Source organism: Python bivittatus, unplaced genomic scaffold, assembly GCF_059951505.1.
Source record: "Python bivittatus isolate LINGU-HERP-01145 unplaced genomic scaffold, Pbiv_v1 ctg000960_np1212, whole genome shotgun sequence".
NCBI classification, from domain to species: Eukaryota; Metazoa; Chordata; class Lepidosauria; order Squamata; family Pythonidae; genus Python; species Python bivittatus.
The window spans coordinates 8,888,845-8,910,454 of record NW_028277124.1 but is presented as its reverse complement, the minus strand read 5'-3'; the positions used below and the strand labels follow the sequence as shown (position 1 = coordinate 8,910,454).

The 21,610-nt window shown below is 37.2% G+C and overlaps 1 protein-coding gene across 1 annotated transcript in view; it reads left to right on the top strand.

Moving 5' to 3' along the window:
• The first annotated feature begins 3,166 nt into the window (after positions 1 to 3,166).
• Positions 3,167 to 21,610, top strand: part of PFDN1 (prefoldin subunit 1) — a 39,128-nt gene continuing 20,684 nt past the window's right edge. The window contains exons 1-3 of the mRNA XM_007431071.4: positions 3,167 to 3,281; positions 5,190 to 5,356; positions 19,408 to 19,492. Of these exons, the coding sequence (XP_007431133.1) occupies positions 3,216 to 3,281; positions 5,190 to 5,356; positions 19,408 to 19,492 (318 nt within the window). The 5' untranslated portion in view covers positions 3,167 to 3,215. The remainder of the gene's footprint in view (positions 3,282 to 5,189; positions 5,357 to 19,407; positions 19,493 to 21,610) is intronic.

Genomic DNA, 21,610 nt, shown 5'->3' with positions numbered 1-21,610 from the left:
TCCTTGCCATGTTGTGCATGGCATCTGTTGCTCAGGTAACTGCTTGAACACTAAGTCAGTGGAGTTCCTGAGGGAACTTCCTGAGGACTCAGATCAGGATCAGTGGAGCTTCTATTCTCTGGTGGAAATAATCAACAATCTTAATGGCACTTGACTATAAAAGCATTAGAGGCAACCTTGATGCTATCTTGGGTTATCTTGGGGTTGCCCCTTCCCAACAAAACCACTCTGCAAAATCAGATTCAATTTGTAAGCAATACAGCTGATGCTAATCCATTATGTCTGCTAATGGATTGCCCTTTGCATGCTGGATCCATGACCACAAAACACAGTTGAAATTTGGCTGCTTAGATTATGCAGTTCATGGCTATGCTCACCTTGGCTACTGTGTGAGCCATGTCCAGGACCTAGGCATGAGACAGCACCCACCTCTGCTTGCACCATGGGAAGTGCTATGGCCTATAGTGGCAGGCATCCCCTCATTCTCACTTTATCCCCACCAGTGCATGATGAAGGAGAAATAACAAGCATATACTTAACTTTGGCTGGAGCAAATGTCTGAGATAAAGTGAATGCAAGTACATTGGTGCCATTGGAAGGGCACCATTTGCCTGCTTAAGTTTTGGTAAGTGGACAGATCTGGCATTCACAGGTAACTGAGACATAGAGGGGATACCATCTGGCATTCTTCATCATGCTGAATGGCTAGTCATCCAAATGGCAGCACTAATCACATCTGACACCTTTAGATCACTCCTGGCTGTCTGGCAGCTACTTTAACTATTGCACAGGCATCTTGTTCTGCTTATTGTTATTCAGCATCACAGGCTGCCTAATGTTACCAGAGGTCAGAAGACACCTGGATGATACCTAAACAGGTGTCTAAATATCCCCTAGGCTAAAAAATGATTGATGTCCTTTTCCCTGCTGACCTATGCTTTGCAGTGGTTGCAGCACAAGCTGGAGTACATTTATGCTACAGTATGTTGCCTTGGGGCCTGCAGCATATCCACTTTGATAGTAGTGGGAGATCTGCTGGCATGTTTGTGTCATCACTACCAACCACCTTGTGCTGTTGCTCAGATTCCTGCTGCTGCTGACCTTTGTCTTCAGCCTCTACTTTTGTGGAAAGAACTCGCCCCTCAGACTGGGCTCTTCCTCAGCCTTACCCACAATGATGCACTATTGTTACTTCAGGAGGAGTGGGCATAGTACTAAGTTCCTGCCAGCAGTTGCCTCCTCTCCAAAAAACAAAGCCCAAACCTTTGACAATGCCCTTTCTCTAATTTGCTTTGTAACTGGCTTATTCAGTTAGTTTTTTTATAGGGCAAGATGTATTTTGGATAACTAGCTAGCTCTGAATTGGGTGGGGTGGGATAGGGGTGAAACTTAAAGGAAAGCCTCTTTTTAAAACAGAAAAAAGGGGTTTCTTATTCATGTCTCTCTGTGTGTATATTTGTGTATCTAGTAAGCAGCAGTGCTATCACTGCCTGTACACAAAACTAATTGGAAGAATTAGTTCCCCCATTTGGGGAAGGGGGTTTGTTTGAGAGGGAGGAAATACTCTTTTGAACATTTAAAAGGGGGCTGATTTGAAAAACAAGGGAACAAGAATGGTGAACTAATCCCCCCTCCCCTTTCTCAAACCATCACACTGAATCAAATCTGAAATTGAAGGTGCTGTGAAGGTTGTCTCAAAGGCACACTAGAAAACCAGGGACCATGACCACTCCAGCATGAAATCCCATAGTCCCTCCCAGTAATTTCTTCCTCTGTAGCTTGCTGTCAGATCACAGCAGTTGGATCCAGAGTGGCTCCTTCTGTTGCTATGTATTCCTTCAATGTCTGCCGCTGTTTTGCCCCAAAATTCCACCTGGCCTTAGTGACAGCTATACAAATGTGACCAATCTTTCCTGCTGTATTGGCTCAGATGGGTGAATCTGAAAGTAACACTCTGGTTGCCACTTCCAATCAAAGCAGGTAAAACAGAATGGAACACCCATAACCCTTTTACCCAGAACAATGATGTTTTGAATGGTATCCAAAACAAATCCTATTTCAATTTGTGCCCTTGAACAAAACATCCTTGGTTCAAGCATGGACAATTTAAACCACCTGTTTCATGCACAGAATATTTTGCACATCCCTGAATTTAATTTATTAAAATATTTAGCTTGCTTTTTAATAAAAGTAATGCCAAAACAGATTAAAAAGGATGAGATAGAGCTCAAGAACGTGTCAAAACATATTAACAAAACTGGATCAGAAAATACGTTAAATATATTTCTCTTAGCATTAACAGAAGGCTATCAGCACACATAGTTAGGAAAAATTAGGACAAAAAGCATGTCTTAAAATGAATTAACGAAAAATTATTGTAAGGAAAATGGTAACAGAGGTTATCATGGTATTCTGCAGATTTCCTAAAGCAAGCCCTGAATAATACACAACACTGACATGTACACAATGCACATTACTGTTATTGAAAAAGTGATTTATATGTCTTAGTATGTTGTTTGAACTCAGTCACTGTAATTTATTAAATAAACAATGGTTAAGCATGCTATTGCAAACCATAATGTGATTTGTTAAACTATGGGCATAGCAAATTGTGTGAACCAAACCATTGACTTAACAATGGTTTATGGCTTGATATAATGTAGCTTATTCAACAAACCATGCCTCAACAGTTGGTTGCACAATGTATGAACCAGGACCCAACAGCATAAATTAGCATGAATGTGATGTGAACCAGTCTGAACTTCCAAGACTGCGTTCATTTACTGTCCATATAACTTGTTAGCTGCAAAAGGGGAGGAAAGTGGAGGGGGACGGGGTGTAAAATTGCAGCGCGCGCTTATTACCTGAACTTTGTTTTCTTGTGTTATACCAGTATTGCCAATAACTCTCAAGGTTGGAGGGCGACTAACTAAATATCCAATCTGTTATTTATATGGGAACCAGTGATAGAGCTGTTATTATGACAGAAGAGAAAACCCTTGTGTATTTTTATTGAAGACATTAAAAACTGCTAACTGAATGATTTAAGGCGGATTTCCTGGTAAACCGAAGAAAACACTGAGCAGGAAAGACCTAACGTTCCACACTTTTCAAACTACCAGTAAGACGCGCCGTCACCTGCTGTTCCCCACTGCGCATGTCTCAACTGTACAGGGACAAAAGACCGCTAGCGCCGTCCGTTAAAGCTGTTGCCCATGCGCATGCGTAGCTTTTTTGGACTAGTTAAAATGGCGGCTCCCGTGGATCTTGAGCTGAAAAAGGTAAAGAAAGGGAAAACAGGGTTGGGCTTGGGCTTGCCTGGCAGCAAGGAGGATTTGGAAGTTAGGCTAATGTTGTCCATTAGCAGAGGAGTCCGGTTGGGTTTTGATGGTTGGTGTCGCCTCCCGAGAGGGTCTCCGAGGAATTTTAGGCCACTTCTGTATGAAGAATATCAGACTTCTTAGCGTTTAAAAGCTTATTCTTGATTGAAAGATAAACTTCCCTTCCAGTCGAGTTCGACGTCATAGAACATCAGCAAATTCTGCTGGTGAGTTCATCTGATCTATCTCCTCTTCCCAGCTTGGCGAATGATCTCCGCAAACTTTTTACTTCTATTGTTTCCCCTCCCTCAGCAATATATATTTGGAAGCATTTTGTCTGTGAACCGAATTGTGGCGACAATTTATTTCTCATGTAATCCATTTTCTCTTTAAGCAAGTGTCATTGCTCATTGTTCGTAGGAGAATGTTTAACAGAATGTTTTGGTGGGAATTTATTTGAATCTTTTGGCCCTAAATTTCGTTGTGTATCTAATTCGAAGAATGAAGGGAGAAAAGCATCGTTATTGATTTAATTCTATTTGGAAACTGTAGTCAAGTGATAGTCAAATTTAAATTAGGTTGCTTTTTGTCTTGGATCTATATAACAAACATCTAGATGTAAACATTTTGGGTAGGGGTTAAGATATGTTTTAACATTCATATATTTAATCCTACACAAGTTGCATAAAAGATAAAACTAACAAAATTTAAAATGTGTAGTATTTCAATTCAAACTGAGCTAACTTGTTGCAAACTGTAATTCTAGAAGTTTAAGGTATCAAACCAGAACACTTTGATGATATCTGTCAACTAATGACTCTTATTGACATGGATCTGTCTCCCTTTTCTGTTCTTCCTTCCCTGCTGTTATTTTTCCTAATTGTAATTATTTATAATAAACTATCCCCTTTCTGCAGGAAAAATATAAGGTCATTATACTTCTGATTTCATCTATCATTTAGGCTCCATCGAAGATAAGCACATTAGCTAACTGTATTTGACTTTCAAAACCTTCCATATCCCTTTACACTTTAAATTTCATTGTTTCTTGTTCACCCAGTTTTAATCTTCGGGGTCTGCTTTCCGTATGTGGAAGAAATGAATTAACCTATCATAAGCAAGGAAAAATCTCCACTCAATGATAAAACTCACTGGGTTCACACATAGCTAAGCAAGGGCACCAAACGTCTGTTCATACATTGAAGAGATAATGTGGCTTTTGCTTGTTATAGTGTATGAACCAGTTATAAGGGAATTTGTAGAATGCAGAGCAGATCTACAGTTGAGTGAGTAGTACTGCCCATTTACTTTGCAGAATTTTTGTATGCAATTATTATTGCAATTTTGTATTGCAATTATATAAACAAGGTAAATATTATTCTTTCCACTAAACTGTCCCTCAGAGCTGTGATGCAGGCCATGATGGTAAATTCCCATTTCATCACAACATTCTCTGAATTATATAATCTGATTGTCATTAAAGATATATGCATATTAGTCCTCATTTAGTGTTATTCCTGGTTTTCTTCTTTAAACTTTCTTGGTCTTTGGTGCGTAATCCACCTTTTTCTTTCATTTACAGTACCTGATGTTTACATATACAGTACATGCTGTTTGTAAGAGACTGCAGTGGGGGGAAAGGAGCTCTTCTCTATTTTGCCATCTTTAATCATGATGTCAGCCCCTACCTATACATTAGACATTCTGAAGTTGTCCTGGCTTTTCTCTTTGAATAGATGACTAGTTAGATATCTGCTAAAAAATTTAAAATGTGCACTATAAAGGGGCTCAGATGTTCTTTGCCACAGTGAAGTCAGTCACTTATATATATTTTTAATTTAGCTGCATTTGTATTGTTCTCCATGTCAGGCATTTTCTGAACTTCAAGCCAAGGTCATTGAAACCCAACAAAAGGTGAAACTGGCAGATATACAGATAGATCAGCTGAACAGAACAAAGAAGCATGCACATCTTACAGATACAGAGATCATGACTTTGGCTGAAGAAACAAGGATGTATGAAGGTATAGGACGAATGTGAGTAATTGCTATATTTCATCAGGTATCTTATTTACATTCAGTTTTCTTGTTTTCTCAACTGTTTTAATTTTCCTACAGCATTTATACCAAGTTTGTACGGCACAGTCAACCATATTGGTGTTGAGTTTAGCATATCATGCATACCAGGACTGTGGTTAAAAGAAAGATTGTTAACTCTAATCTGTAGAACCATTTGTCTTTGCTTTATTTGGTCTAGTCATGGTTTTGCATGTCATATGAATCTAACATGTCTGTCTCATGGTTAAACAGCCATTGGTCTGAGCAGAAAATGAGGTGAGATATCAGATTATCTCCAGTGCTTCAGGATTGTTCTAACCAGAAATAATTTTTAGGTAAAAAGGTACAGAGATTGGTCTTCTTTTTTTCTTCTTTTTTATTATGTTGTTATAAATCTTAATACATTGTGCTGTTTCAGTACAGCGATGTTTATTATTTATTGTTAAAGATTATTGACATTCTTTTATTTAGGTAGCTTAAAGTATTGAAAATAAAGGTCAAAGTAATCACAAGTGGTAGGCAAGGGATTTATCTTCTCCCCTACCACGTGTGATTACTTTGATCTTGATCAGTTACCATGTACCTATACTTTAAAAAAGTGACAGCTGGCTACTGCAAAGGTGGCTGGAGTTCTGGCCATAAAACAAGGAATCTTTCAGATGGTTCCTGACAGCAGTCAGCAGTACCTTCTGTAATGCACTGTATGGATATCTCTTTTTTCCCCAGACTTTTTCTTTTTGGTGATATACTTTTTTTAAAAAAATGGTTTATTGTTGTATTTTGTAGACAGCCTAGAGTTATGGCAAATTGGGGCAACCTATAAATTCCATAAATAAACATCAGTCAGCGGATAAAGCCTAGGCCTCCCAATTTCTGACCTCTTGTAGAAGTGGCCGCTAGTTTCAACTTCAGAATCCTTAAATTGATTTCCCAATTGAAGAACAGTAAAGTGGTGGGAAGGGACAATGCCTTCAGAATTCTTGGAAATAAGTCTTAATTGGTGGGTCTCTGTACTAGCTGCTGCGTGCGAATACCTTTACACATATCAGATGTAAAAACAGTAGAGAATTAACTACCTCCATTTCTGTCTCCAAGAGAGTCAAGCAGGGATGCATTCTAGCTTCTCTACTGTTCAGTTTTTATGTTAATGACATCCCTTGCAAAACCCAACTTCATCCTCCAGCCCTCACCCATAGGCCCATTTTTATTTTACTCTGTGCAGAAGATGCCACCAAGTTGGCCTTCGTGGTTGCTGAGGAGCAGTAATATTCTTTTGTTCAAGGGATGACCTAGACATTAGTTATGCTTAACACAAAGATCCTAGTTTTCACTAAAAAGTATTTTAACCTTATAATTGTCAAATCAATGATAAACCTATTGGGTGAGATTACCAGATTTGCAAACCACAAAAGCAGTAACTGTGTGCCTGCAGCCATCAAATTATTCAAACTGAATGTCTTAGGTTTGCTGCTATATGGTGTGAAGCTCTGTGCATGCAAGGATACTTCTACCCTGTAAGTAATTCAATCCAACTTTCTGAATTTTTGACACATTCTCTGTGTCCCTTGATCAGCTGGAAAGGTACTCTTTGGGCTGGAATTTGGCTGTCTCTCTCTCTTGAGGCCTGGCTTAGTCTTTGCCAACTTGCTATATACATACATGCTGTATGGCTGTTTACTAAATAAATATCTACACATATAAATTAAAACTTAACCAAGATAATTTGAGTCACAGATGAACTGAACCAGAATGTTAAGGCTACTGATAATGCAGTCTCAAATATGTAAATTTTCCAAAAACTTTACTGGTTGGATTTTTCTTTAAATAAACATTTTATGTATATTTTGTGGCACTGTAGTCACTTAGGAATTACAGAATCATAGAACTGGAAGGGACCAGTTTGGCTACTAAACCCAAATTTTGTTCTGTGCAGGAATTCATATTAAAGCATCCCTCACAAATATCTGTTCAGCCTCTTCTCCCCAGCCAAGGGAAGCCTACACCTCCCTTAAGGAATTGGTTCTATTTCAAACTGATCTTACAATTATGAAGTGTTGCCTAATATTCAAGTAGAATCTGCTTTCCTGTAATTCAAAACTATTGCTTCATGTTTTGCACCCTAGAATAAATAGTGAACAGGTAATACCTTTCTTCAGTGTGATCTTCCCTCAGGTATTAGAACAGTATTATCATATCCCTTCCCTGTCATATTTTCTCAAAACAGATCTCTGAATTTTTTCTTAAGATTTGGTTTCTGGTCCCCTATCGTCCTTATCTTTATTTGCATTTGTTTCAGTTTGTCTGAATCCCTTTTAGCAGGTGGTGCCAAAACTAGACAGTACTTAATATAGGATCTGATTAGAGCACAACAGAATGGAAATATTTACTTCCCCTAATATGGACAGTTTAATTTTATTGATGAGACCTAATACTGTGTTTCACTTTTTTGCAGCAATGTTATATTGTTGATATATATTCCTCTTGTGATCAATTATAATTCAAAAATTCTTTTACCAAGTCAAATATTCCCCATTCTGTAATTGTGCATTTGATCTCTTTTTTCTAAAATTGCATATGTCTCTGTTAAATTTCATTTTGTTATTTTCAGACAGAATCATCTTTCTGTCTGCTAGACTAATTATTATTTTATTTCTTATCATTATTATATTCTGGCTTTCAGGATAACAATTTTTCCAAAGCAGCTTGCAAGTAATATGAAAATTTGTAAATAAATCTACAATAAATATTATGGAAAGCCAAATAAATATTTCTAAAATCCTTTCTCCGAATAGCTAGTCATAATGGTCTGTTGGTTTGTTGAAGGTAAAGAAAGAATCCAGTTGAGCTGGCTTCGTAGATGTTTGTCACATGTCACCTCTGTCTCTTCAGGGCTACTTGCAGTAGGATGGTTGGTTCCTGCCAGGAATCCTACTTCTTCTTGTTCTGGGTTTGTTAAAAAATTGTTTTTTTTTTAATCATGTGATTGGCTACCCTCATCTTAAGTTTCCTTAAAAATCAAGAACTGCAGCATGGTAAGTTTCCTGCAAAGTTTCTGCTATTTCCACTACATATACCTATCGTTCCTTCTTTGTTAGATTCCTCTTGTTCCATCATCTAAAGGAGAAAATTGCCAGCAAGCCAACTCTGAAAGTTAGAGACCAGGCTTGGCAGAGTTTCTCTCCAAAAAGATGTCAGGATGTTTAACACCCCATTACTTATACTATATATGTCTTTGAAAAATCTGCATTTTGCAGAATAACTTGCCCCATCCTGAATGAAGTTAGTCCTTAATGGACTTGATGAGCCTTGGCAGTGGCTTTGTAACATCTCTAGCAGAGTACTTCATCAGCAAGCTTGCCTGGCCAGAGAGATCATGTAGAATGCATTTGTAGATATCCACATAAGCAGCTGAAAGTCACTGGTGGGCAAAACTTTTTGGCAGACGAAAAAGGAACAAGGCTACTGTTCTGTCTGACTAATTAAACAAAGAAGTTGAGGTGGCCTAGATCTGAAAATGTGCGAGGCAGTTCAGATAAAATTTTATTTATTTAAAATATTTGTATAGCTGCCCATCTTATGTATCATAACTCTGGCCAGCTTACAACAATAATGAAACAATAAAAAGTCTAATAGCGACATAAAAAACTCCTGGCACTTCACAGAGCAACACACCGCTCATATCCAACAGGGACACACTACTCAACATTTGTGGGAAAAGCCAGGGCTTCAGGACTTTTCGGAAGGCCAAGAGAGTAGGAGCCTGTCAAATCTCGGGGAAGGATTTTCCAAAGGTCAGGGACTGCTACTGAGAAGGTGTGCTGCCTAGGTCCTATTAGATGGCAACATTTAAGGGAAGGGACCTGGAGCATGCCCATTCTGTCGGACCTGGTGGAGTAGGTAGATACCCTCAGGGAGAGGCATTCCCACCAGTAACTGGTCCTGTGCCATGTAGTACCTTGAATTGCACCTGGAAAAGAACTGGAAGCCAGTGCACATAGCAAACCATGGAGTGCCCAAAACTCTGTGTGCCGCTGCATTCTGGACCAATTGTAAATTTCTGGATGGTTTTCAAGGGCAGCCCCATGTAGAGCGTGTTGCAGTAATCCATCCAGGAAGTGACCAGGGCATGAGTGACTGTGAACAAGGCCTCCCAGTCCAGGAATGGGCGCAATTGGTGCACAAGATGAATTTATGTGAAGGCCCCTTGACATTTCCAAATTGTACACCACCTCTGTCCAGGGCAAGAGTCAAAGATGATACCTCACCAGATTCATAGCACAGAATGGAAGCAATACTTAAGCATCTTTGTCATGACCTCTGAACAAATAGCCAAAATTGAGCCTAGCAGAGAATCAGTTTAATCAACACAACTTATGGATAATACCAAAAATCCATTTCTCTGGGTGTTCAGTTGGAGCTTTCTCCAAATGCACAAGATTGCTTCTACAATGCACATTTTGTGCATTTAGCAGTAACTGTGTAACACTCAGCAAACAAAGTTGTCCATTATGTCATCACTAGAATTCTAGAATTAGCTTTCCTTAACTGAACAACAGTTAAATGAACATTTTAAAAAAATCAGTTTTGATCATGAGCTTTAATTTTTTTTACAATGTTTATTTTAGAACACTCATATACTGCTGCGTTCCAAAGTGATTCTGGGTTGTTTAGAGTAATAATAATAAGAATGACATACAAATTAAAAACTCTATTAAAAATCAAGAAATACAAAACAAAAACCTCCACCTTAATGGTGAACATCACTCCCACTTTCTTTCTCACACAGCAATGGGCTGTAAGTATTTTCATTATTTGGATGAATTTGAATGAATTCTGTTCATTATCCCCATATTCAGAGGGAGTACCAGAAACACTTGCAAATATTCAGACAGGGTATTATGCATTTTACACATTCATCATAGTATTCAAATTAAGATATTGATGTCAGTTCACAAATAGTCCAAGCAGCAAAAGTCAACATTGGTGTATGTGCTTATATCAGGCTACATAAGTCTTTCAAAAGAATATGAACTAACTGAATTAATATGTACTGGCAAAAAGCCAAAATGCTGGACTGTCTTCTGAGAAACAGATACTACTTGAATACAACATAGACTAATTTATCATCCTGTACTTTGCATTGCTGGCTTTCCTTTTATGAAGCTGCAAATAGCTTTTGTTGAAGATATCCCTATCAGACCTAAACATCTGAAAGTAGCACACAGAATTATGATTATGTTATTGCTAGATAGTGATTAGTGAATTGGTGATAAAATGTCTGACTTAGTAGGATTTTAGTGCACGTAATTTCTCTGAATCTATTTCTGAATAAACTTACATGAGATTCAGTTATGAAACTCCTGTTATGTTGAAAGTGCTTTGTTCCTATGTAAATATGTATCAAATTGCAGTGTACAGTATATTCTTTTTTTTATGATGTTCAAGTATAATAATATGAAACCTCTTGTGATTCTGTGTGCTTTATTATATTAACATCAGAAGCATTTGTGCAATATCATTTCTCTCTTCATTTTTAAATTGATAGTGCAAGATAAATCTTTGTGCTTTAATATAATATATGCTCCACTTCAAATTTGTGCTTCAGGAATCTGGTAGTTAAGCAATAGCTTTGCTGCTTGTAGAGCTAAACCTGTACCACACGTTTCTTAAAATTTGATTTGATATTAAAAAAAATCTCTCTCTCTCTCTCTCACACACACACACCCACACACATACACACATACACACAGACAGAAGTTTGTAATGGAACTGAATATCTGATTAGAAAAGCATCAGAGCTGCAACATGGCCAGTAAATGGTTTGTTAACTATGAGATACAAATATAAAGGAGACTATAAAGGAGTAATAATGATACTCTATTTTTAAATTCAAAATGCTAATACAGGTAGTCCTCATTTAGTGACCACAATTGGGACTGGCAACTCAGTTGTTAAGTGAAATGGTTGCTAAGTGAAACCACAACTGTGCTTATGCTCTTACTTCAGCTTTCATTTGCTTTACAGACCTACAAAGGTCATAAATGTGAGGATTGGTCGTAAAGTTACTTTTTCATCACTGTTGTAACTGTGAATGGTCAATAAATGAGGCAATCACTAAAAAAGGACTACCTGTAAATGGAAACTGGCAGATTTTTCCTTAACAATTGTTATGAATTTTTAGCTACAGCTGAGCATTTTGAAGTTCACTGATGTCAATGTGGAAGAGATGCTCAAAACTGTAGAACTGAAAAGACCAATTACACCATTAATACTAATCCCATCTGTGCAGTAATCCAAATCAAAGCACCCATAACAATTGTCCAGCCTCTGAATATACAGTGGGGCAAAAAAGTATTTAGTCAGCCACCAATTGTGCAAGTTCTCCCACTTAAAAAGATGAGAGAGGCCTGTAATTTTCATCATAGGTATACCTCAGCTATGAGAGACAAAATGAGAAAAAAAATTCCAGAAAATCACATTGTCTGATTTTTAAAGAATTTATTTGCAAATCATGGTGGAAAATAAGTATTTGGTCACCTACAAACAAGCAAGATGTCTGGCTCTCACAGACCTGTAACTACTTCTTTAAGAGGCTCCTCTGTCCTCCACTCGTTACCTGTAGTAATGGCACCTGTTTGACCTTGTTATCAGTATAAAAGACCCCTGTCCACAACCTCAAACAGTCACACTCCAAACTCCACTATGGCCAAGACCAAAGAGCTGTCGAAGGACACCAGAAACAAAATTGTAGACCTGCACCAGGCTGGGAAGACTGAATCTGCAATAGGCAAGCAGCTTGGTGTGAAGAAATCAACTGTGGGAGCAATAATTAGAAAATGGAAGACATACAAGACCACTGATAATCTCCTTTAATCTGGGGCTCCACGCAAGATCTCACCCCGTGGGGTCAAAATGATCACAAGAATGGTGAGCAAAAATCCCAGACCCACACGGGGGGACCTAGTGAATGACCTGCAGAGAGCTGGGACCAAAGTAACAAAGGCTACCATCAGTAACACACTATGCCGCCAGGGACTCATATCCTGCAGTGCCAGATGTGTCCCCCTGCTTAAGCCAGTACATGTCCGGGCCTGTCTGAAGTTTGCTAGAGAGCATTTGGATGATCCAGAAGAGGATTGGGAGAATGTCATATGGTCAGATGAAACCAAAGTAGAACATTTTGGTCTAAACTCAACTTGTTGTTTTTGGAGGAGAGAGAATGCTGAGTTGCATCCAAAGAACACCATACCTACTGTGAAGCATGGGGGTGGAAACATCATGCTTTGGGGCTGTTTTTCTGCAAAGGGACCAGGACAACTGATCTGTGTAAAGGAAAGAGTGAATGGGGCCATGTATCATGAGATTTTGAGTGAACACCTCCTTCCATCAGCAAGGGCGTTGAAGATGAAACGTGGCTGGGTCTTTCAGCATGACAATGATCCCAAGCACACTGCCCGGGCAACGAAGGAGTGGCTTTGTAAGAAGCATTTCAAGGTCCTGGAGTGGCCTAGCCAGTCTCCAGATCTCAACCCCATGGAAAACCTTTGGAGGGAGTTGAAAGTCCATGTTGCCCAGCGACAGCCCCAAAACATCACTGCTCTAGAGGAGATCTGCATGGAGGAATGGGCCAAAATACCAGCAACAGTGTGTGAAAACTTGTAAAGACTTACAGAAAACGTTTGACCTCTGTCATTGCCAACAAAGGATATATAACAAAGTATTGAGATGAACTTTTGATATTGACCAAATACTTATTTTCCGCCATGATTTGCAAATAAATTCTTTAAAAATCAGACAATGTGATTTTCTGGATTTTTTCCCCCATCTTGTCTCTCATAGTTGAGGTGAAATTGATGATGAAAATTACAGGCCTCTCTCATCTTTTTAAGTGGGAGAACTTGCACAATTGGTGGCTGACTAAATACTTTTTTGCCCCACTGTATCCAGTGAAGGGGAGTCTACCATTTCTCTGGGTAATTGATTACATATTCAAACTGTTCTGTTTGCATTAACAACAACAATAATTTTATTAAATTTAATAATATACATGTTTATGCAAGTTTAATAAGTTATTATTATTAATGTTAAACTGGAATCTGACTCCTTGTGACTTAAAATCATTATTCTATGACCTGCTCCATAGGATGTTAAAAAAATATATTCTTTTGTATAACATCTTTACAGGTATTTGAAAAGTGGTCTCATATCCTTTCTTCCTTCTTACGTTTTTAAAATTATGAACTTCTCTATCACTAATTAATAGTAAAATGTCTTTAAAATCCAATCCTTTTCTTCATTTACCAATGCCATGTTGTCTCAATTACTGTTTTAGAGATGTTCCACCATTTTTATAAAAGGTTGCAGTATGAGCAGTGGTATAAATCTACCATCCAGTTAACTGTCTAGCTATGCAAAAATACTAATTTGGAAGCCATATGTTTATTTCTGTTTTCTTAAGTCATGTAAATATATTAGAGTTGTAAACAGCTCCCATTTCCTCAAGCAAGCTGATTCAAATATTAGATATAGTAAGACTGATAGTGTTATTAGGGTAAGTAGTGCTGTTTTTTCCCTTGCTCTGGAAGAACTGTATCTCATCATTGCATCTTCTTGCTAAGAATAAATTATAGATTTCACTTGAAGAAGGCAAAGGGTTGGATCAGCGAATGATCACACTTAAGCTAAGCAGATTAGAAGAAGATTAAAGTTTATCAGAGAAAGTAAGTCTCCAGAAAGAAGAGAATCAAAGGACCATGTCCAGTGGTTGAGAGTAAGTACCAGGAGCAAAACACATAGAAGATATTCTACATCACAACAGCAGAAACAGTTTTCAGGTTGCCACAGGAAAAAAAAGGCTTTCGGTGTACATGGGAAGAAGAAAAAACATTGTGGAACAGGAGTCAGGATAGTGGATCCCTGAAGGAATGGGGGATACAACAGCATTCTACAAGAAGACAAAAGAGTTCTGATAATAGAAAACTCACTATTGAAAAAAATGTGTGGCAACCAGACCAAACATTTGAAAATAATGCTGCATATCAGGAAGATAAGGAACATAATAAAACAACTGTCAGCATTTATAAGTTCATTGACAATTATCCTCTTCTCTTAATCCATGTGGTACTGCAAAGGTCAGCTGCATTCATATCATTAATATTCGTCAAAAATCTGGGAGGAAAGCTCAAGAAATGTGAAGCCTCCAGTGATCCATTTATCTGTCCTTCCAATCTATGAAAAATGATTAAAAAGGGAAAGATAATTATAATCTTGTAGAAGAAAAATATTGCCCCTATCTCAAAACTATTGGAAAAGGATGATCAGGGAAACTACAAATCAGTTAGTCTGACACTAATGTTTGGCAAGATTCCAGAGCAAATAACAAAAAGATCAAACAGTAATCACTTTGAACATAATGCAGTCATTATCAGAAGTCAGCCTGGATTTGTCAAGAAGTCTTGCCAGACCAACCTTATCTCATTTTTCTTATATCCCTGTGAGATTGTGGGAATGTTGGAAATATAAAATAACATGATTTCAACACAACATTGACAAATTATCTCATAACTTTCTTATTAACAAGGTAGTCAAATGTGGGCTGGATGGTATGACAAAAATATATAGCTGGCTCCAAAGGTTAGTTGTTGTTTCAGTTGAGAAGCCAATAATTTACTAGGTTTCAATAAAAAAAACTATATCCAATGTATAAGGGAATTAAATTCCAATTTAGCAGACGTAAACATCTAGCTCCAGTGTAAGCAATAAGATGACCATGAATCTTTACCCTTAAAAGCAGGCCAGGCATTCATTAAATTCATAGTGTCTATTTATACAGAAAAAAAATCTTGTTTGATCTACTTTGTAAATTGTTCACATTGTAATAATGATGTATTACAATAGCATCTTGAAAAGAACAAGATAGTCTTTTCTTATATTAATTGATAATATTAATGGAACACCATTGGATATTATAGTAGGACCTATATTGCAAATATCTATCCAATCAACTAAAAACAGGTTTGAAAAATAAGTCACGAACAAGTGCTAGGCATGTTTTCAAAAAGTATGTTCTAGTAATTGATTTAATTTAAAACTATATTAAACTTAAAAAAGAATTGCATTGTTTTCCATGTATAGGAATTAATGTACAAGGCATAGTGCCCCAAAACATCAGCTACACTAATTGTTCAGGCAGAGGTTGACATTTTTTAAAAAACACATGTCCATTCTGGAAAGAACTCAAGACTCTATTTTGGGTTCTGCTTAAACTAGAATAGATCATGCAATGGGAACAGAATTTGTTTTCTTTAGCAATTAAGCTCTGCCCATCCTATATACTGATCAGTTTACTTAGCTGCCTAATCCACCTTTTCTACCAATCATTACCCAAGTCTTCGGTCTTTCACTCCAGTTTGCTCTCATAGCACCATCTATATCACCAAGATGGACAACAATTTCAGCAGCAAGAATCTGTTTACAGATTTTGGAATGCTGGAATATGCCAACAAAACTATATCTAACTTTTGTGGCAAAGATTAACATGGAGTCTTTATGACAATTGTATATTAACAAGCAATGGAAAGGGAGGTGATCCATCCTCACCCCCAAAGTGAGCCATAATGGCCAGATTCTAAACCTTACTGGTTAATTTTTCAAAGTTAACGTCTAGTGCTTCTAGAAGTCAAGGTAGGGGTAAAATGTAAAGTTCCTATATTCCCATTTTGCATCAAAGATCTGTTCCTGCTTTTCATTTTTTTAGCAAATGGATGAACAGTGCTAGCAATGATTAACATAGACTGCCTGGAGAGGAAATTGATTGATTTGTACATTGCAAACTGTCTTTTTAAACAATTTTTTTTAAAAAATCCATTTTAGTGTGAATTAATTGCGGCTTTATTTTTAAAATAAAATCAGATAAGAACAAAGATAGGAGCTTAAAATGTTTCTTAGTTTTAAAAAGTTATTTTTTTTAGTATAGTTTTTTTTTAAGAATCTAAATGCTTGTAGATAGTCTCTGTCATTCTTAATGCATCTTGCAAAATGCAAGATGGTGGTTGACATGATGAGCTATGAAAACCCTGCAAAGTAGCTCAACATTGATGTGTCCAGAGGTGGTATGTGGCACATTGAAATAAGTAAAAACAGCTGTATAAAAGGGGTTGCTTCTGTCCACTTTATTATATGACAGAGTTGGGTATGTCAGGAGGGACATAAAAATAACTGGAATAGAATACATAAGAAATGTGTGTGCTAAAATGAGGAGAGATGGAATCCATAATTATTCAATCAGTGATGAATACAAAAGCATGACGTCTACAGGATCTCACTGATTTCCACAGACTGACAAAAGCAGCATTGCACTGCAAGCTCCACTCCTTTTGGGTATGCATGCAACCTTGCAACTTACACAGAAAAGGGGCAGGGCTTGTTTTGTAATGTAGTTTTCATCAGTCTGTCCCCCCTTGCTCCCCCCCATTCGTGGTTGCCACTGTATGAATGTGAGTGACCAGCGTGAAGGAAATACACTGAGATGGTTTGTTCATACAGGAAGAATGAATGAGAATCAAATAACTAAATAAATACATGAAAGAAGAAAGAATTGTATGAGAGGAAGGGGAAGATGGAGAAATTCATGGCTGGATGGAGCTGATGAAATCCTCAAAAAGAGAAATGTGAGAAGTTTAAAGAACAAAGGCCAGTATGTGAACTGTTGTAGTAAAAGCAAAGATGGTTTGTAAGGATAAAAGAATTAAGTATAATAAATTGAATTTCTTTTTCTTATCATTCCTTTGGCTTGCTTTTTTTTTACTTCTTTTCTGTGCTTTACCTAATGTTTTCCCTAAAAGGGAATAGAATGATTGTTCTGTATGTATGGTGTATATATGTAGTCTTCCAGCTGGATATTGTGATGTTCTGATTTATGATCCATGGTTCCCTGCCAACTTAAAGCATTATCTTGTCATCCTCTGCCCTACTCTTTAATTAGCAAATAGTAAATCCTTGTTATCTTTCTTAATTTATATGAATGCTCTGTGGGTGATAAATTATATACAGTATCTAAAATCAAGAAGGTAAAAAAAGAAGGAATCATCACACCTCCCCTCCTTCCAAGCTGTGAAACAGTAAAAGGCTGAATTTATTCATGAACTTAAGAGAAATTAGTAATGCAAGAAACAAAATTATTTGGAGCTACTTATCATTTTAAAAGTTCATCATTTACAGTCTTTTAGAACAAGTGAATTTTAACAGCTGAAATGAAATGAAGAATCATCTGAAGATGATGCACAAGACCTTACTCTCTGGATCAGAAAATAGCTGAGTTAAAAGTCTTAGTTACCAATTCACACATAAAAAAATCACTTTAAAAATTCCGATAAATGTACTACAGATTTTGAAACAGAATTGAAAGTAAATGAAGATATTCAAGATGAAATTATCTGTGTACAGAGTATTTCACAGAAATAAAGTATGATTTTTAAACATTCCTGTTAAAACTGAGCAAGATCAGTCCATAGTTTTTCTTTTTTTAACATAAATTAATATGTTAGATTTTGATTAGATTTGTAGGATCAAAAGCACCAGGTAATATATTACATTCATCTCAGCAGGTAGAATCTTGCTGATACGGACAGTGAATTAAGGATAATGATCTTTTCCAGATCTGTCTCCACAACATATTTAATATGGCTCATTTGGCTGTGCGATGAAAGGCATTTTTTTTCCAGTGATTTTTTTTCACTTGTTTCTGGACTCTGGACTAAATACTTTTTTTTATCAGGAAGCAACAGAAAAGTTCATTGATCTGGAATTTGCTGAAGATGTCTTTTAAAATATCTGATATTTTTCATATTTTAAAAAGAAAAATGGGTCACCTTGGTTTGGGGTGGAGTTCCTGTGTTTTCTGAACCCCCCTTTTCTGTTTCTTTTATAAGGTATTGATCACTATTTTTCTTATATTGTTTTCCAGTACTATTTTTTACTAAATGTGCTAATTGTTTTTTTTTATTTTTAGCTACTTATATTTTTTTATGTTTAATGAAAGAACTAAAATGAAAATACTTTATTTTCCCTTGACCCACAACATTTTTTTCATGTACTGTTTTTATATTCATATCATCTTTAGTTATTTCCTACAATGTGGAAGGCCTTACATGTCCTTTCAAGACAGAATTTTAGTAAATCAAATAATTTAAAACTTTCCAAAAGACCATTTGGAAGATGGATAGTCAAATGCATATAATTTCAAAATCTGCTAGAGGTGTTGTGAATTAAGTCTTCAAAATTTTTAGTGGAGCAAGAAATAAGTGATCCAGAAATATAATTTTAATAATGGTGATTAAATTTTAAGATAATTACACTGCATTTATTCGTTATTATGGCCCCACTAAGCATGTTGAACATACATGCTTTTGAGTATCTTTTTACTTTAGCAGTGAATCAGATACATTTTTGGCTGGAAATGTTAATCAAGTTTTAAATTCTTATAGCATTGTTAACACCTCTTCAATTTTTTTTTTTTTTGGTACCTTTGAGTCAGTCTTGACTTCTGGCAGCTGTCTGGACAAGTCCATGAAGGGTTCTTGGGAAGATTGTTGGAAGTGGTTTTTCATTGTTTTCTTCATGGGGCTGAGAGAGGGTGACTAGCCCTAAGTCACCCAGCTGGCTTTATGCCTAAGGCAGAATTAAAACTCACAGTCTCCTGGTTTCTAGCTGGGTTCCTTTAACCACTACAACATACTGGCTCTCAAGTCTGGGTGTTAATATTCTCATGAGGACAATTTTTTTTTTAGTTTATTGCTGTAATATACTTAACTACTCGATTAATTCTGCCCTGAATAGCTAGAAACCTTATATAGTGAAAATCAGTAGCTTTACTATGAATTAAAATCAGTTCTGTCATTTTATGTGTTTTGCTGCAGGAGCCAATATGCGCCACACTGAACTTTGCTTAGTCATTTGTAGGACCTTATCTGTGAATGTTTAATAAATTAGATTGTTCTGTTTTCTTCTCCCTTTTGTTCATATTTTTGTAGGTTTATTCTTCATCCAAAAGAAGTAATTCACAACCAGCTCTTAGAAAAACAAAAAATAGCAGAAGACAAAATTAAGGAACTGGAGGTAAGTTTGGCATATCTAAAAATGATTGCATTTATTTATTTATTTAGCATTTTTATTCTATATGGCTCATCTATATAAAGTGATGCCTTAGCAGAATGGAAGTTTCAATGGAAATCGGCTGTGAAGCCTGAGATAAGAAAACACACTAACTATGCCCAAAATTTAAAGGCATAATTTGTCTCTTCCTTTCTTTTATACCAAAAAGTGTTAAGGCGGGGCAATTTTGAGATTCTTCCTCATCTCTTCTTGCCTTTCTGGGCTAAGTTCATGTTTTCCTTATGGTGGCTACATGCCTCAACTCTTCCAAATGATGGTCAATTAACAGTGTTGGAATAGCTCTTCTAAATATCTTAACAACTCATCTCTCAGTTCATAAGCAAGTCCTTCTCAAAATTGGTCAATCAAATCCAAATAATCCTACCCCACATCTCTGGCAAATAATTAAAACTTGATATGATTCACAAACTTTATCATTATCTTGTTTCAGCTTGCAAGTTTCTTAATTTGTTGTTGTTTTTCTGGTCAAATCATCAAATGGAGCTCTGAAACTTTGCCTGAAATTAGTAATTCAGTAATGGATCAGTTCCTTCAATGAGGAGCACAGCCAATTTGTTAGCCCTTTCTTTTAGCAAACCAGAGCAAAAGTCATTTTGATGTGATCTATAAGAAATTCTGCCAGTCAACCTGCCATGAACAATTCATGCTGAGTCATGAAAGTCAGAAATTGTTCCTGGGCTCTTCTAAATGTCTCTGGTATGCTCCTGTGAGAGTACAGAAATATTGGCTGGGCTGCTGCTTGCTGTACTGCTCCATGCTGAAGCAAGCCTTGTCCCAAATGCTGTATGAGCTGTCCATTACAGAGTTCTTGGGGTTCTCTGAGCTTGGTTATTTTCTTGCAGACGTTTCATTACGTGGCTAGGTAACATCTTCAGTGCTAGAAGGGAGTGGGGTTTGCTCTCTGTTTCTATACAGTAGCTTTCCCTCTCAATGTTGGTGGAGGTGTTGTTTTTTCCTTGGTAATTACTTGATTAGGCTGTTATTTACTCCTTGCTTGTTTGTCTGAGTTGGTAGTTCCTTGATTAAGGTATTGTTTACTGCTTGATTGTTTGTCTGGTGTTAATCCTGGTGTTAATCTCTGCTTATCTGGGTGTAGATTGCTGGTGAGGAGGTGTTCTGGTCTTTTTGTTTCCTTTTAAAAACAAACAACACCCCCACCAACACTGACAGAGCAAGCTACTGTATATAAACAGAGAGAAAACCCCACTCCTTTCTAGCACTGAAGATGTTAACTAGCTGGGTAATGAAAAGTCTGCAAGAAAACAACCAGGCTCAGAGAACCCCAAGGACTCCACAATTCAACCCTGAGCTACAGTGGGGCAAAAAAGTATTTAGCCACCAATTGTGCAAGTTCTCCCACTTAAAAAGATGAGAGAGGCCTGTAATTTTCATCATAGGTATACCTCAACTATGAGAGACAAAATGAGAAAAAAAATCCAGAAAATCACATTGTCTGATTTTTAAAGAATTTATTTGCAAATCATGGTGGAAAATAAGTATTTGGTCACCTACAAACAAGCAAGATGTCTGGCTGTCACAGACCTGTAACTACTTCTTTAAAAGGCTCCTCTGTCCTCCACTCGTTACCTGTAGTAATGGCACCTGTTTGACCTTGTTATCAGTATAAAAGACCCCTGTCCACAACCTCAAACAGTCACACTCCAAACTCCACTATGGCCAAGACCAAAGAGCTGTCGAAGGACACCAGAAACAAAATTGTAGACCTGCACCAGGCTGGGAAGACTGAATCTGCAATAGGCAAGCAGCTTGGTGTGAAGAAATCAACTGTGGGAGCAATAATTAGAAAATGGAAGACATACAAGACCACTGGTAATCTCCCTTGATCTGGGGCTCCACGCAAGATCTCACCCCGTGGGGTCAAAATGATCACAAGAACGGTGAGCAAAAATCCCAGACCCACACGGGGGGACCTAGTGAATGACCTGCAGAGAGCTGGGACCAAAGTAATAAAGGCTGCCATCAGTAACACACTACGCTGCCAGGGACTCAAATCCTGCAGTGCCAGATGTGTCCCCCTGCTTAAGCCAGTACATGTCCGGG